Below are 13,551 nucleotides of genomic sequence, written 5' to 3' on the forward strand. Positions count from 1 at the left end.
ATCATTTTATATGTGTTCATACGTTTTACATATTTTTTTATGTATTTAATAAATAGTTTTATATCAGTTGTATGTATGATAACCATTCATGTACTTAATTCCAAGTTGCTTATTTATAGGTTTGACCAATTACTCTCTATATTATTATTCAAAGGAACTACAAAGGGCAATTTTGCTACTGAAAACACTCTTAAGAGCACAGTATGCTATTTACTTAATCTTTAGAGCCTAAAGCCCAAGAGAACTTAGACTTGGGTTTATGAAAAATCTTCATTGATTTTCTTGTTTGATAATAGAGGTTTTCAAAGAGTCCCCCCATGATATTTTCTCTCATGTAATTGTTTTTGCAAATATAAACATTAATTGGTGTAAATCTCTTTAATCCTTCAGAGAGCAATCAAGAAAGGTGATGGACCCATTGGTCTTATTTGTGCCCCAACCAGAGAACTGGCTCAACAGGTAATATATATTTTTTTGTTTCAATATGCATACCATAGAGTACTGAAGTGTGACGTCAGTTACCATGGCATTATGGCAGGCCGGTTCTAAACAGAGTCGCAGCTGACGATCGTCTGTACACATTTGTATGTCATGATCTCATCTTTCATTCCATCTCCACAATACATCCCACCGCTGCCACCAGTTGTAACATGACCGTTTGTACACCCCAAAATCATAAACTCTTGCACTTCAGTCTCCTATGCTCTCCTGTAAATTCTATCTCCAAAGCTCTCCTTACTTTAATTGAACTAAAATTATTAAACTGAAGATAGGGTGAACACAGAATAAATTAGAACTTAGCACAATGAAGTCCAGATCAGCACTGACTTTACTTTCCAATCTAATCTTCTGGGAAATTCTGCCAATGTACCCACATTGGATAATCATAGAAATCAACCAATCAAATACAAGGAAAATGGTATGAACTATAAAATGAACTAACCCTATTTAAAAATAAGAACCAATCAGAGAATAGAGAAGGGTGATCATGAGTTAAACTGAATCCTAATGAGAATTGAACAATAAGACCATGTGGAGTGGAAAGCTAATGGAACACCAGGAAGCATGACTGAGGGGAAACTGAATGAAAGAATGAAATGCAATGAACCTGTGTTGCTATGTGAGAAGTATTGTGGAGATGGAATGAAAGATGAGATCATGACAATGTATGTGGATTGTGAGGGTGGAAAGAAGGATGAGATGAGTTGGAATGGAAATAAACAAGTTGTATGTAAACAATAAAGTATGGAAAGCCAAATGTAAGAGTACAGATTAAATGAATAAACCCAGCAAAATTTACTATTACACTAAGCTTTGAATTTGATTAATGAATGGAACACCTTTTCCTCTGCAGATTTATATTGAGGTGAAGAAGTTTGGGAAGGCATACAACATCCACTGCGTCTGTGCGTACGGCGGTGGTAACATGCATGAACAACAGAGGGCATGTGACGAGGGTCCAGAGGTCATCGTTGCCACACCTGTAAGTAGATCATGGGCCTGTAACACAAAACTTAACAATGATCGTAGAACATTTTTCTACGATTGATTGCATTGACTACAATGTACAATCCATCATGAAAATCAGGCGTACGATCAGTCGCTAACCTTTGTGTTACGGGACCCAGGAGCCTTTAACACAAAGCTAAGCAATAGCATGATTGTTCTTTTGATTTGCGTAATTGATTGTATGTAATGATCTATGTAATCAAGCGTGAAAATCAGTCCTACAATCTTAGCTTTGTGTTATGTGAGCTTGGTGCGTATTAATATTATATTGGATGGCTCGGAATGGAATACCAGAAATATTCCAAGAGTTTGGGCAAATATTGCAGGAATTGCAGGTGAGTGGAATATTTCTGGTATTTCATAAAATAAAGCCACCCAATATAATCATTATCTATCCTACTCCCCCACCCCCCACCCCCGTCACAAATTGAGGGATAAAATGGAGTTAGCAAGTCATGTCACTTACCACATAATGGCATTAAAATCAAATTAATTTTGACATGTGACTTACATGTAGTTCATTATGACGTCATTGAGTATCATTGTACTCTATGCTCCATGCTGCGCATCACATTGTTGTGCACGTTGTATATTTCAGGCATGTGCACTAGACTGTTGTATACGGTCTCGTATTGAGCAGCAAGTTTTGTGCAGGAGCGCATGGGATATTCGTCAGATTTTGGTCCTTTCAGGGATATGCTCTTGTATTGAACAGGCAATTGATGCATACCAAAACGTGTGTTTTTAATGCATCGCTTAAACACTTTACGTAGATAATATTTCATAAAGCTGTTTGTTAGTTACGAGTGATTTTACTAATGACTGGTGACCCTTAAGAACTACATCAACACCAATGGAAATCTGGTATGCATCACCACAAGAAAGGATCACCAGTCGTTTGTAAGTTCACCATAACTTAGGAACAGCTTTATGAAACACCCACCAGTGCTCCGTAACACAAAGGTTTGTGGTCAGTTGCAAATATGAAAGATCCGCACTGATTGGTTCCCGGTCAGTATTTTAAACAGTGCACATGCAATGATTATCTTGATTGGTCATCAGTAATTCGTGATTGATTGCAAACCTTTGTTACGGAGCCCTGTAGCCTGTAACATAAAGCTTAGTAATGATCGTAGAACATTTTTCTACAATTGATTCAATTGACTACAATGTACAATCAGTCTTGAAAATTAAACGTATGATCAATCGCTAACCTTTGTGTTATGGGACCCAGGAGTGTTTTAAGATGATATATATATACTGTGTATATATATATATACAGTCAAACTGATTTGCGGCAACCTGTCTGTAGTGGCAACCTGTCTTTAGTGTCCACCAATATTGTCCCCCAATGAAAGGAATATGTGTTGAAGAACTTGTCTATAAAGTCCACCTGTCTGCAGTGTCCACTTTATTCTTTTTTTTTGGTAGCCTTAATAGACAGGTGTGGCTGTAGGTAGAATGACATGATGATTCCTCTATGATGAAAGGATTAATTATTGTTTGATTTTATGATTGTCTTTTTTTTTTCAGGGGCGTTTGATTGATCTCGTAAAGAAGAAAGCTACAAACCTACGTAGAGTCTCATATCTTGTCTTTGATGAGGCTGATAGGATGTTTGATATGGGCTTTGGTAAGTTGTTTATTTTTTGAATACCTTATACTTCTGTGCATTTCATATCGGACTTATCATCATGATAATTGCCATGGTGACAGAGCCACCAGCCAACCAAAATCAAGTTTGCCATGGTAGTTGCCTTGATCATAAGTCTTTACGAAACAGCTTCATAATTATGTGTATTATGATTTCTTTCGTAATGATATAATAAACAAGATATCATACTGTATAGATTTATTATCTGTCATACTATGTTATTCATATTATTTAGCATATTTTTAATAATTTAATCAGTGATGCCACTTTTTAGACTAAAGTCTTAATTCAGATTAAATAAAAAAATTCGGCTATAATAATAATAATAATAATAATAGCGGCATATTTACCCAGGGTAGCCACTTCAGTTCTCCCAGCGGGCCCTGCTATTATAACCCCGGCTTTAGCTGGGCTGCGTAGGCGCTCAAGCATTCAAGGAATTAATCCTCCCAGGTACCCATTCACCTCACCTGGGTCGAGTGCAGCACAGTGTGGATGAATTTCTTGCTGAAGGAAAACACGCCATGGCTGGGATTCGAACCCACGACCCTCTGTTTGAAAGGCAAGAGGAAATGGGTTACTCTTGATGATTTTCAGACCTTTTTTTTAAAAGCCTTACCAATTTTTTTTCTTTCTCTCCATCAGAGCCTCAAGTTCGGTCCATAGCCAACCATGTAAGACCTGAGAGACAAAGTAAGTATACTGAATATTATTCAAGTTTAATGTTGTATTTCTTATTTTGGGGGTCACTACAGAAGTCTTGTTCAATGCAGTGCACAGGAACTGGTATTGGTGTTGAAAGCCTCCAGATTTTTGATATTGATTTCCATTTTATTTAGGTAGGGTAGCCCATTAGACTGTTGAACTGATTTACAAATTAGCCTTGCGTATTTTTGCGTGATTTTGATTATATTATTCCCATACCAGAAAAGTATTAAGCATAGATCAGTTGTAATAAAATGATATCAGTTTCTAGTAAAGATCTTTTCTCATTAGTCCTAATTTCATGTAGGGGAAGGCGGGGTAAGTTGAGCATAGGGGCAAGTTGAGCCACCGCCCCCAGGCCAATAATGAATGAGTCAGACATTTTGGTGGAGTCATGTATTGATGACCCATTACATAACCCTTAACCCCACCACATTGTTTTCAACTTTGAAACAAAAAGTACTTTTTTAGAGGGAAAAATACAAATTTCAGCCAAAAAAGTAAAAAAGGGTGTGAAATAGATCAGTGTTTTTTACACACACACTTCTTTACATATAATAAAGCATAAGAACAACATTGTCAGTCCAGGTATGGATCTTCATTCTTGTCACAGTCTTTTACATGATGGATACATTAGAAATGTGTGGATGCGAAATTATCGCATTAAGTTCGGACTGGGGTAAGTTGAGCCAGCAAAAATGGGGCATATTGAGCCATGGTAATTCTTATGGTAATGTAAATAAAAACACAATCAAACCTTAAAAAGCCATCGATATGCAGACAGAAAAGAGCAAATTCATATGACATTTCTTTAACTTTTAGAGAATGTTAATATTTTTAGAGAATTAGCAAGTGAAAAGACTTTAAATAAAAAATTGACATGCTGGTTCTTCCCGCATACATTTTGTACATAGTTTTTGTGGCTCAACTTACCCTCGAAGGTGGCACAACTTACCCCATAGATGGGGCAAGTTGTGCCACTTGACATCGTTTTTTTTTAAAGGTCACAACGACTTTCAGTGTGGGGGTAGAAAGTTGTATATAGGTGAAAAAGATTTCCCAAGAATCATATTTAAAGGCAAGGTACTTATTTCTACAATATTATTAGTCATATCAATTCTATCATGCAAAATGCAAAAAGTGTCACAACTTACCCCGCCTTCCCCTACCCATTTTTACATGTTGGGAAAAATATGAACTATTGGGCAGTTCCATAAAATAGCAAACCTTTTTGTATGTTTGACCCTAATTTTCCCTCATTCTTAATTCAATTCAAGAATTACCCAAGCCCTTATAATTTAAGAGCATTTCAACTTTCATATGATGAACTAGAAAATATTATTGAATATGATTATAAATTGTATGAAATTACATGTAATTTGTATTATATTTTCTGTTGGAAATAGAATCGAATTTGAATTATTAGCAATTACCTAATATAAGGGGTTGAATATGCATACATTATAGTGTATAACAATCCCATCCAATGCATTGACTATTTGGTAAAAAACCTTTTCATTTCAATTGCAAGCTCTTCACAATTTGTTCCACTAGATATACATGTTGGCAACTCGACAGTGAAAACATTTTAAAAGAGACCTAGGGCCCGTAACACAAAGCTTAGCAATGATCGTAAAGCATTTTTCTATGATTGATTGGATTGACTTCTATGTACAATCATTCATGGAAATCAAGCGTACGATTCATCGCTAACCTTTGTGTTACGGGACCCTGGTTACCGTTTCATAAAGAATTGCTATAACAAATGTAAAAAAGTTAACCATCAGCCAATGAAAATAATGGATTTTTGTGGGTTTAAACTGTTATTGTAAATTCATTATTATGACAAGTTTTATGTAATGGGTCCCAGTTTCAGCAATAACAATGGTCAAAAGTCATAAGCTTGTGGAAAACATCCTCTGATTTGTTCCTGATTTATTATTATATTTGTTTCTGATTGTTTCAGCTCTTCTCTTCAGTGCTACATTCAGGAAGAAGGTAGAACGCCTTGCCCGAGATATCCTGACAGATCCAATCAGAGTTATACAGGGAGATATCGGAGAGGTAATCTTCTGTCAATACACCATTATCAACGTTATGTGGATGTTGAATTTCTTTCATTCTCATCTGTACATTCTGGCAAAAGTTCTCACAAAGTGTTTGGTTTTTCTGTGTTTACTTTCAAGATGATTTCAAGTTGTGATAATGATTACTCGGTAACTTCTAACAGTATCCAGCAAAATGATCCCCTTGTGTTATCCTGTGAGAATAGATGTCATGCATGTGACATCATAATCTCATAGCGCCCTCCCTCAGAGGATATAGGAATACATGTAAACAGAGTTGTCAGAGATGAGCCAGCTGCAGATCACCAGCGCATGCAAGGCAATGGCACTGACTTGTAGGATGGCTGCATGATTACATCAATGTATAAGGTCTATAGATGTTCTGTGCCAAGTTCTGGTAGTACTGAGTGATATGTCAGTAATGAGCCAAGAAAGCAAGGCATTCATAAGACCGACTTCTTTTCCAACGTGTGATATTCCTTGATAGTCAAGAGGGGCCTAAGCTTTCGATCTTAGCAGAATCTTCGTCGGAGACCTTGCCTCCGACAAAGATTCTGCTAGGATCGAAAGCTTAGGCCCCTTTTGACTCTCTAATTTACTCCATTGGCTCTCTTTTATTAGATAAGCAGTTTTCAGCAGCTTCTTTCTGCCATTGATATTCCATGAACGATTTGTTCCCGCACGCAGTGGCACATATTTTCTCTTCCAAAATATTACTGGTCATCCAGGTTTTGAATCTGGTTTTGTCCCTGACTGCGGGGGTGGCCGGATTCACCTCACACTCACCGAGATCACCCTCACACTCTCCCTCCACTTGACTCTATTCTGTGCATCCTCCCTTTTCAAAAGATGATTCTTATGCAATATATCATGATGATGGTCATCAATAAACCCGTATTAAAGTCAGAGTTTCTGTTTAAACAAAATTTCTATAAAATGTTCTTGACACAATGTCTATACTTGCCCTGTATCTTTTTTACGTAATAGACTTGAGTGATTTATTTCATGTATGTGTTTCTGTGTGCAGGCCAACCAAGATGTAACCCAGGTTGTAGAAATCTTCAGTGATCAAACCAGGAAGTTTCCGTGGCTCCTTGCTCGGCTGGTTCGCTTCACCACAGAGGGCAGTGTTCTGATCTTTGTAACAAAGAAAATCAACGCAGAAGAACTGGCCACTAGCCTCAAGAGAAAAGACTTTGAAGGTAAGGAGGAGCAAGGATTTTGGAAGATAATGAATTATTACTTATTAATTGTCAAAATACATAATTCTGTCATTACTAGGCAAGGCTTGAAGAAATCTTTTGTGCTTAAATTTTTTTCTCATGTACAATATCTTATCTGAATATTGAGGCCATTTGGTTTTCAAAGGATTGTTAATCTAAAACTTCAATCATGATAGAGATGATGAAGACGATCATATTCTGAATTATCCTTGAAGTAATTTAGGCCTTGTTTGATCAGGCTTGGTTTCAGTAGCAGTTCACAAGCAACCAAAATCCTGTAACTTGAATTTCCCATAAATTTTCAATAATTTTTCATGTGATAACAGGTCTTGGCCCTGTATTTCCTAAATGTACATGTAGTTATGTAAATGACTTATTCTATTTGCAACGCTGGAACTCTGGAACATGGCGAATCTAATTAGGAGGCTTCTGACCAAGAAAAAATAACATTCAAGGGATTATGCAGTGAATATAGTGTAGCGCTATGTCATTGATCCTTTGCTATGCATTGCATACTGGAAGCACTTCCCCAAGAGAACACCATAAAAACTCACCACCAAACTAATTGGTTTAATATTTTGCTTTCTTTTTTATTTGCAGTTGGTTTGCTTCATGGAGATATGAACCAGCTGGAGAGGAATGAAGTCATTACATCATTCAAGAGGAGAGTGATACCAATCCTAGTTGCAACGGATGTAGCAGGTAAGTTAGAGGTAGAACCAATGGATAGTTGTGCAAGTAACTGGTAGGGTTTAAAAAAAGTACCGGTTCATTGGAAGATAAGAAAGACATACAGACAAGTGGGGAAAGATTGGGAGGAGACTGATACCAGTGCTGGTAGCAACAGATGTAAGAGGTAGGAAATAAGTTTAAACAGCTAGCCATTAGCAGAGCTTCCAAGTCTCCCGGATCCTGCGGGAGAATACTGGATTGCGATCCAATCTCCCGTTCTCCCGACCCCATGCCAAAATCTCCCGGATAATCAGATTTTTAGGTGTTAAATTGTAAACTTCATACAAACGACTGTCTTTTGAGTCTAGCATGTTCAACTCCCTATTCACCCACGTGTAACTACATGTATCACATTTTCATTTTACCCAGTAGCTTTCACCAGTTTTTGTATAATCGTACATTGATTTCCAATGTAAATGAAGATAATTTTACTGAACGACTGGTGAATTAGTCTATCAAGCCATTTTTTCTGGTTCTGCAATGTGCATGTGTGCGATGGAAACACTTCAGCGGCACTCCATGCACATCGCCCTGATGCGCCCCGGTGCGGCCCGGGCTCTGCCTGGTCCCTAGCCGGCCGCGCCAGGTGGCTGTGCAATGGAAGTTCACGATCACGGCATTTTTCGTAAACTTGTGTGCGCTTTATTCGAGCTGAAACTGTGGATCAACGATGGGATTTAATAGTGGATTACTATTATGATAATTTTATTGACGATCCTGAAGAACAGAAGCAAAGTGGAGATTTTTTCCGCCTACTTTCACTTGGGTTGATCGGATTGGAACATTTTCTCTTTCGTGAGTGAGCTGGCCTGGCCGGCGGCGCTGGCTGGCTGAGCTGTGCGATCATGCGAAGCACGCCCCGTGCCGATTCATCCACACTACAATCGCGCATCGTCAGTGACCATGGCCATGGAGATAGTCATCCAAGACCAACAACTTAGAAGACAAAATACTTTTCGAAGTATAAAGATAATTTTCAAGCGGAATGGGACTGTGTGACAATTTTCACAGGAATACCTCAGAGACTTTAAACAGGTCGCATTTTTATAATAAGTCTTTACAGCTACAGGGCCAGGCAAGCTCATTTTTATTTACCATGTTTACCACAGCTACTGCAGCCCCTTCCCCCTCTGGACAATTAAAGGTATTTTCATGTTGAATGCATTATTTTATGAATTATTTAAAAAATCTACTGTATTGCCTGAAGTATATATTTAGTCAATGACAATTCACGAAATCTCTCTATTGTGCATTTAAAATTGTTTTGATGGTTTAGACAGCTGTCAGTTACTATCAAATGTTTCTTAATGTGTTTTGCTACCCAAAACTCCCATCCGTGGGACAACGTTCCGCCGCTCCCTCACAAAATATTACCTCCGCGAAATCTACTGGATTCTATCTTCCCAATGTTGGCAGCTCTGCATTAGACATTGCATATGCTATCTAAGGCTGTGCCCATGCGACCTCAAGCCAGAATCATCCTTCAAAGCACAGACATGAATCACGGTAACTGCAGATTTGGGATTTAGTTGACCCTCTCTCCAACGCCGTTTCCCCCTCACTTCAAGCCTAGCCAGTGCGCATCATAGAACCCAGTTTGACCCAGGAATTATAGGTCAACTGCCAAGTAGGTTTAAATGGAAATGATGCACAACATCGATTATCAATACATGTGCACAGCTACTGTGTGTACCAGAAGCAGAGAATAACAATGGCAGCGTGCAGTATGGCATAAACACGGAAGTAGGCCGATACGATGACGTCATAGAATCATGATTCAAGTCACCGTAACATTCAGTCGACCTTTTTAGAATGTGATTCTGCAGAAACGTCTTTCCAAACACCCCTTTTTTTCCATGTTTCATGTTTTTGATTTGAAAAATGATTACTTTTACTTTTGACTAAACGCAACTGTGATGTGCAGAATTATCTTTTGAATCATGATTCTAGGATAAAAAAATGTGGCGCATAAATGCACCCTAAGTTGCTGCACACCCCTTTTAGACTTCTATTAGGTTCCAATAAGTAATTATCTTTCTTTTCTTTCTTTCATGACAGCGAGAGGTCTTGATATCCCGTCAATCAAGAATGTTGTCAACTATGATGTAGCTAGAGACATTGATACTCATACACATAGGATAGGAAGAACTGGGCGTGCAGGTAAATAAACCTTTCTTATATTATGTCTTCATCTATTTTCCCCCAGTTTCATCTTACCTCATTAACTACTCAAGTCATGATAATTTGAGAGTATTAACCATTGATAAATAAATTCCCAATAAATATTTTCACAGCCTTGATATCAAAAGAAATTTTGTTATTGTTTTGTCTCCATTTCCATTCAATTACTATTTTAATTCTTAATTGTCTAATATTTATCACATTTTAAGATTGTATTTACCTATTTTTTGCATTCTATTTCATTATATTAAATGAATTCTTATTTACACTTGCTCTTTAAAAACTATCTATTATCTGTGTACATCACAAATTCTTGCATGTACCTGTGTCCATTTTAATTGTTGCTTTTACCCATGTTTGACTTGTGAACATTGTATTGTAAACATGCTCATTTCAGCCTTTTGGCTGTGAAACATGTTTTGTTTTTATACAAAATAAAACATGATTGAATTGAATTTTGCATAATGCACAAAGTGGAGACGACTCTTTTCAAGAACTCCCAGATATAGGGGTTAGGATGTACATAATCGCCCATTAAATTAAAGAAGAGAAATTTCAAAAGTGACCCTTATGGAACCATTATACATGTACTTCTATAGGACATCAGACAGAATCATATTATGTGGTAATATTGATGGATCCATAAACATTATTCAGATGTGCTTTGTGTTGTCTATTTATTTGTACACCACCTCTTAATAGGGGATGTAGACAATTTATAAAGCAACTAATTCGACTGGGAAAAGATTATGCATCAAGATGAACTATTTTTTCTTTATTTTCCTGAATTCTTTCTCTTTTAGGTGAGAAGGGAACAGCCTACACACTCATCCTGAAGAAAGAAAACCAGTTTGCCGGTGACCTTGTCCGGAACTTAGAGGGCGCCGATCAAGCCGTGCCCAAATCACTCTTAGATCTTGCCATGCAGGTATGAGAACATATTGGATTTGATGTTCACAATGGAAATGGAGAAATTACCTGTTCAGGTGGTGACACAATATATATGCTCCTGCGACATTTGCTCTGGTCATAATGGGTGATTTCAAGTTCAGTGTTGACCTTTTGGTGTTTGTGTTAGGTCAATTTTACACAAATATAACACCAAACATAAAATGAAGATCGAAAAGTCCCTCTCTAGGTGTTCAGCTGTTGAATAGGTTTTGGAGCTAGGGAACGCAATCAAAGTTTTGCTTTCAACACCAACACCAGACTTGAAATCAATCAATATCTCAGAGAGCATAGGGTTAGAGTTAGGATTGGGATAGGGTCTTTGGTTCACAATAATGTATTAATTAGGATTTATTTATTTTTGGATGTTAGGTTTTATGTTTTGGTAAACATGCAGATTTTCCATTGGGGCAGTTGTCACTGAAGCAAATGTCATGGAACCGTTTAGGTGTATCATTTCATACGCAGAGCAAATCGTAATTGTCCTCTGTGATTCTCGTTTCATGAATGTGAAGGATTCTCAATATTACCTTGTGTAAATGTGACTAGAAATTCTCGAAGTTAAAATAAAAGAAAATTCTTTCCATGTTTATGTGTGGTGTGGTCCCACACACTTGTTTCTTTGTGAAGTGCAACTACTTCTGATCTCTTACATAATCACCAAATCATCATGCAAAGACAGCTGTTTAAATTACTCGATTGTTAGATTTTTTTAAATATTAGACCTGAGCTTTCCCTTTAAAACAATATCATTGCCAGATTTTTGTGAATTTGACCCAGAAAAGAAAATAGTGTAGAATGGTGTGTTTTGATTGCACCCTTCTCCCCTTTCATGTGTCTCCCTTCCGATGGTCCAGTAAGTCAGTATACTTAAAGAGGATTGCGACTGTTTTATGAACTAGAAACGGGTATAAATCATTTCATGAAAGTCCTGATAGATAGCGGGGACGTCGTGGTCTAGTGGTTATGACTCGTGTCTTTCAATATGAGGGACGAGTGTTCTATTCCCAGCCATGGCCTATTTTCCTTCAGCAAGAAATTGACCCACATTGTGCTGCACTCAACCCAGGTGAGGTGAATTGATATCCGATAGGAAGAAATTCCTTGAATGCTAGAGTGACTGTAGGCAGCACGGCTATAGCCCGGGTGATAATTTGTATCCTCAGGCAGAAAGCGCTTTAAATATCCAACTATTCTTATTATTATTTGATAGCGGGTTAGACAAACACGTTTTATGAATCGACCTCATTTCCATTTAAGCTCAAGACTGACTGAATTTACTTGATTTGCCTTTGCTTCTTCAGAATCCCTACTTCAAGAAATCTCGTTACCGGGCGGGCAAGGGGAAACGTCTCAACATTGGAGGCGGTGGCCTTGGTTACCGTGAGCGGCCATCAGGAGGGGGAGGAGGGGGAAGCAGCGGAGGAGGGTCGTCCATGGAATTCCTCGGTTCCTCTGATGGTGATGAAGGAGATAGAGGTGTAGGGAGTCTTTATGCCAACAGACTACATGCTATGAAGAGTGCTTTCTCTGTAAGTATAGGTCTAACATTCACAAATATCCACCATGAGTGTCCAATATAGGTTTGCTGTGGTCCAGTGGACAAGTCTCTTGATTTTGAATCACTGGATACAGGATTCAATTCCTGCCACAGCACTAATTTCCATTGTCAAGACATTAATCTCTATTTGCCACACTCGACCCAGGTAAGGTAAAGGGGTACCTGGAGTAAGTAATTCCTTGAAATGCCTGCATGTTGTACATGTATAAAAGCTTTCTAGGTCAAGCCAGGGGAAAGAATATCAAAACGCTTGGTAAAGCATAGATGAGAACTTCACGTGCACTATACATGACCTGAAATAGTTATTTATTAGAAGACAAAGAGGATCCCAATGATATGATTGGTTGGGCATGCACATGATCAGTCATGTATTTTGCCTAATGTGTAAACAAAACAATAACCGATCATGGTTGTAGATGAGGATCAAAGAAGAAACATCCACATGATAGAACCACATCACAATCAAAATCTTATAAAACATAATTACACATTTTGTTTGGGCATTGGAATAATTTCCCACCCTTGTTACCTGTGAAACTGTCTGAACATTTCTAAGTTGCCTCTTGTGTGTAATTTTCTACTAATTAATTTCATTGATGATGCATATTATTTGTACACTGAACAGTACCTGTATTACAATATAAATTCTTTCTTTTATTTTTATTTTTTTCCCAGAATCAGTTCAAGTCTCATTTTGTGGCTTCCAGCTCTTCCCCGTCCACGTCCAACCTGTCGTTCCGAACCCCGACCCAATTTGAACCTGCCAGTAACGTGGGAGGGGGAGCCCCCAAGGCCCCACCTGCCCAGGCCTACAAGCACCCCACCCCTACCCCTCAGGGTGGGGCTTACATCAGTAGTAGTCAAGTCAGTAGCAGCACGGGTGGATATCACTCTGCTACGGCCCCCATGGTCAGGTACGTTGACGCCACAGCTAGAGGTCAGAGTATGATTTTGGTGTCTTTGAAATGAACC

General features: G+C 38.1%; 1 protein-coding gene across 2 annotated transcripts in view; it reads left to right on the forward strand.

The window, feature by feature from the left end:
* Nucleotides 1–13,551, forward strand: part of LOC129274333 (ATP-dependent RNA helicase DDX42-like) — a 36,674-nt gene that overhangs the window by 18,935 nt on the left and 4,188 nt on the right. For both annotated transcript variants that reach the window (XM_064108850.1, XM_064108851.1), the window contains 11 exons: nucleotides 391–459; nucleotides 1,355–1,483; nucleotides 3,043–3,142; nucleotides 3,809–3,856; nucleotides 5,835–5,932; nucleotides 6,962–7,136; nucleotides 7,758–7,859; nucleotides 9,948–10,049; nucleotides 10,874–10,998; nucleotides 12,323–12,550; nucleotides 13,255–13,493. In XM_064108850.1, the coding sequence (XP_063964920.1) occupies nucleotides 391–459; nucleotides 1,355–1,483; nucleotides 3,043–3,142; nucleotides 3,809–3,856; nucleotides 5,835–5,932; nucleotides 6,962–7,136; nucleotides 7,758–7,859; nucleotides 9,948–10,049; nucleotides 10,874–10,998; nucleotides 12,323–12,550; nucleotides 13,255–13,493 (1,415 nt within the window). The remainder of the gene's footprint in view (nucleotides 1–390; nucleotides 460–1,354; nucleotides 1,484–3,042; nucleotides 3,143–3,808; nucleotides 3,857–5,834; nucleotides 5,933–6,961; nucleotides 7,137–7,757; nucleotides 7,860–9,947; nucleotides 10,050–10,873; nucleotides 10,999–12,322; nucleotides 12,551–13,254; nucleotides 13,494–13,551) is intronic.

The sequence above is a fragment of the Lytechinus pictus genome, chromosome 13 (genome assembly GCF_037042905.1).
Source record: "Lytechinus pictus isolate F3 Inbred chromosome 13, Lp3.0, whole genome shotgun sequence".
In the NCBI taxonomy this organism is placed as follows: domain Eukaryota; kingdom Metazoa; phylum Echinodermata; class Echinoidea; order Temnopleuroida; family Toxopneustidae; genus Lytechinus; species Lytechinus pictus.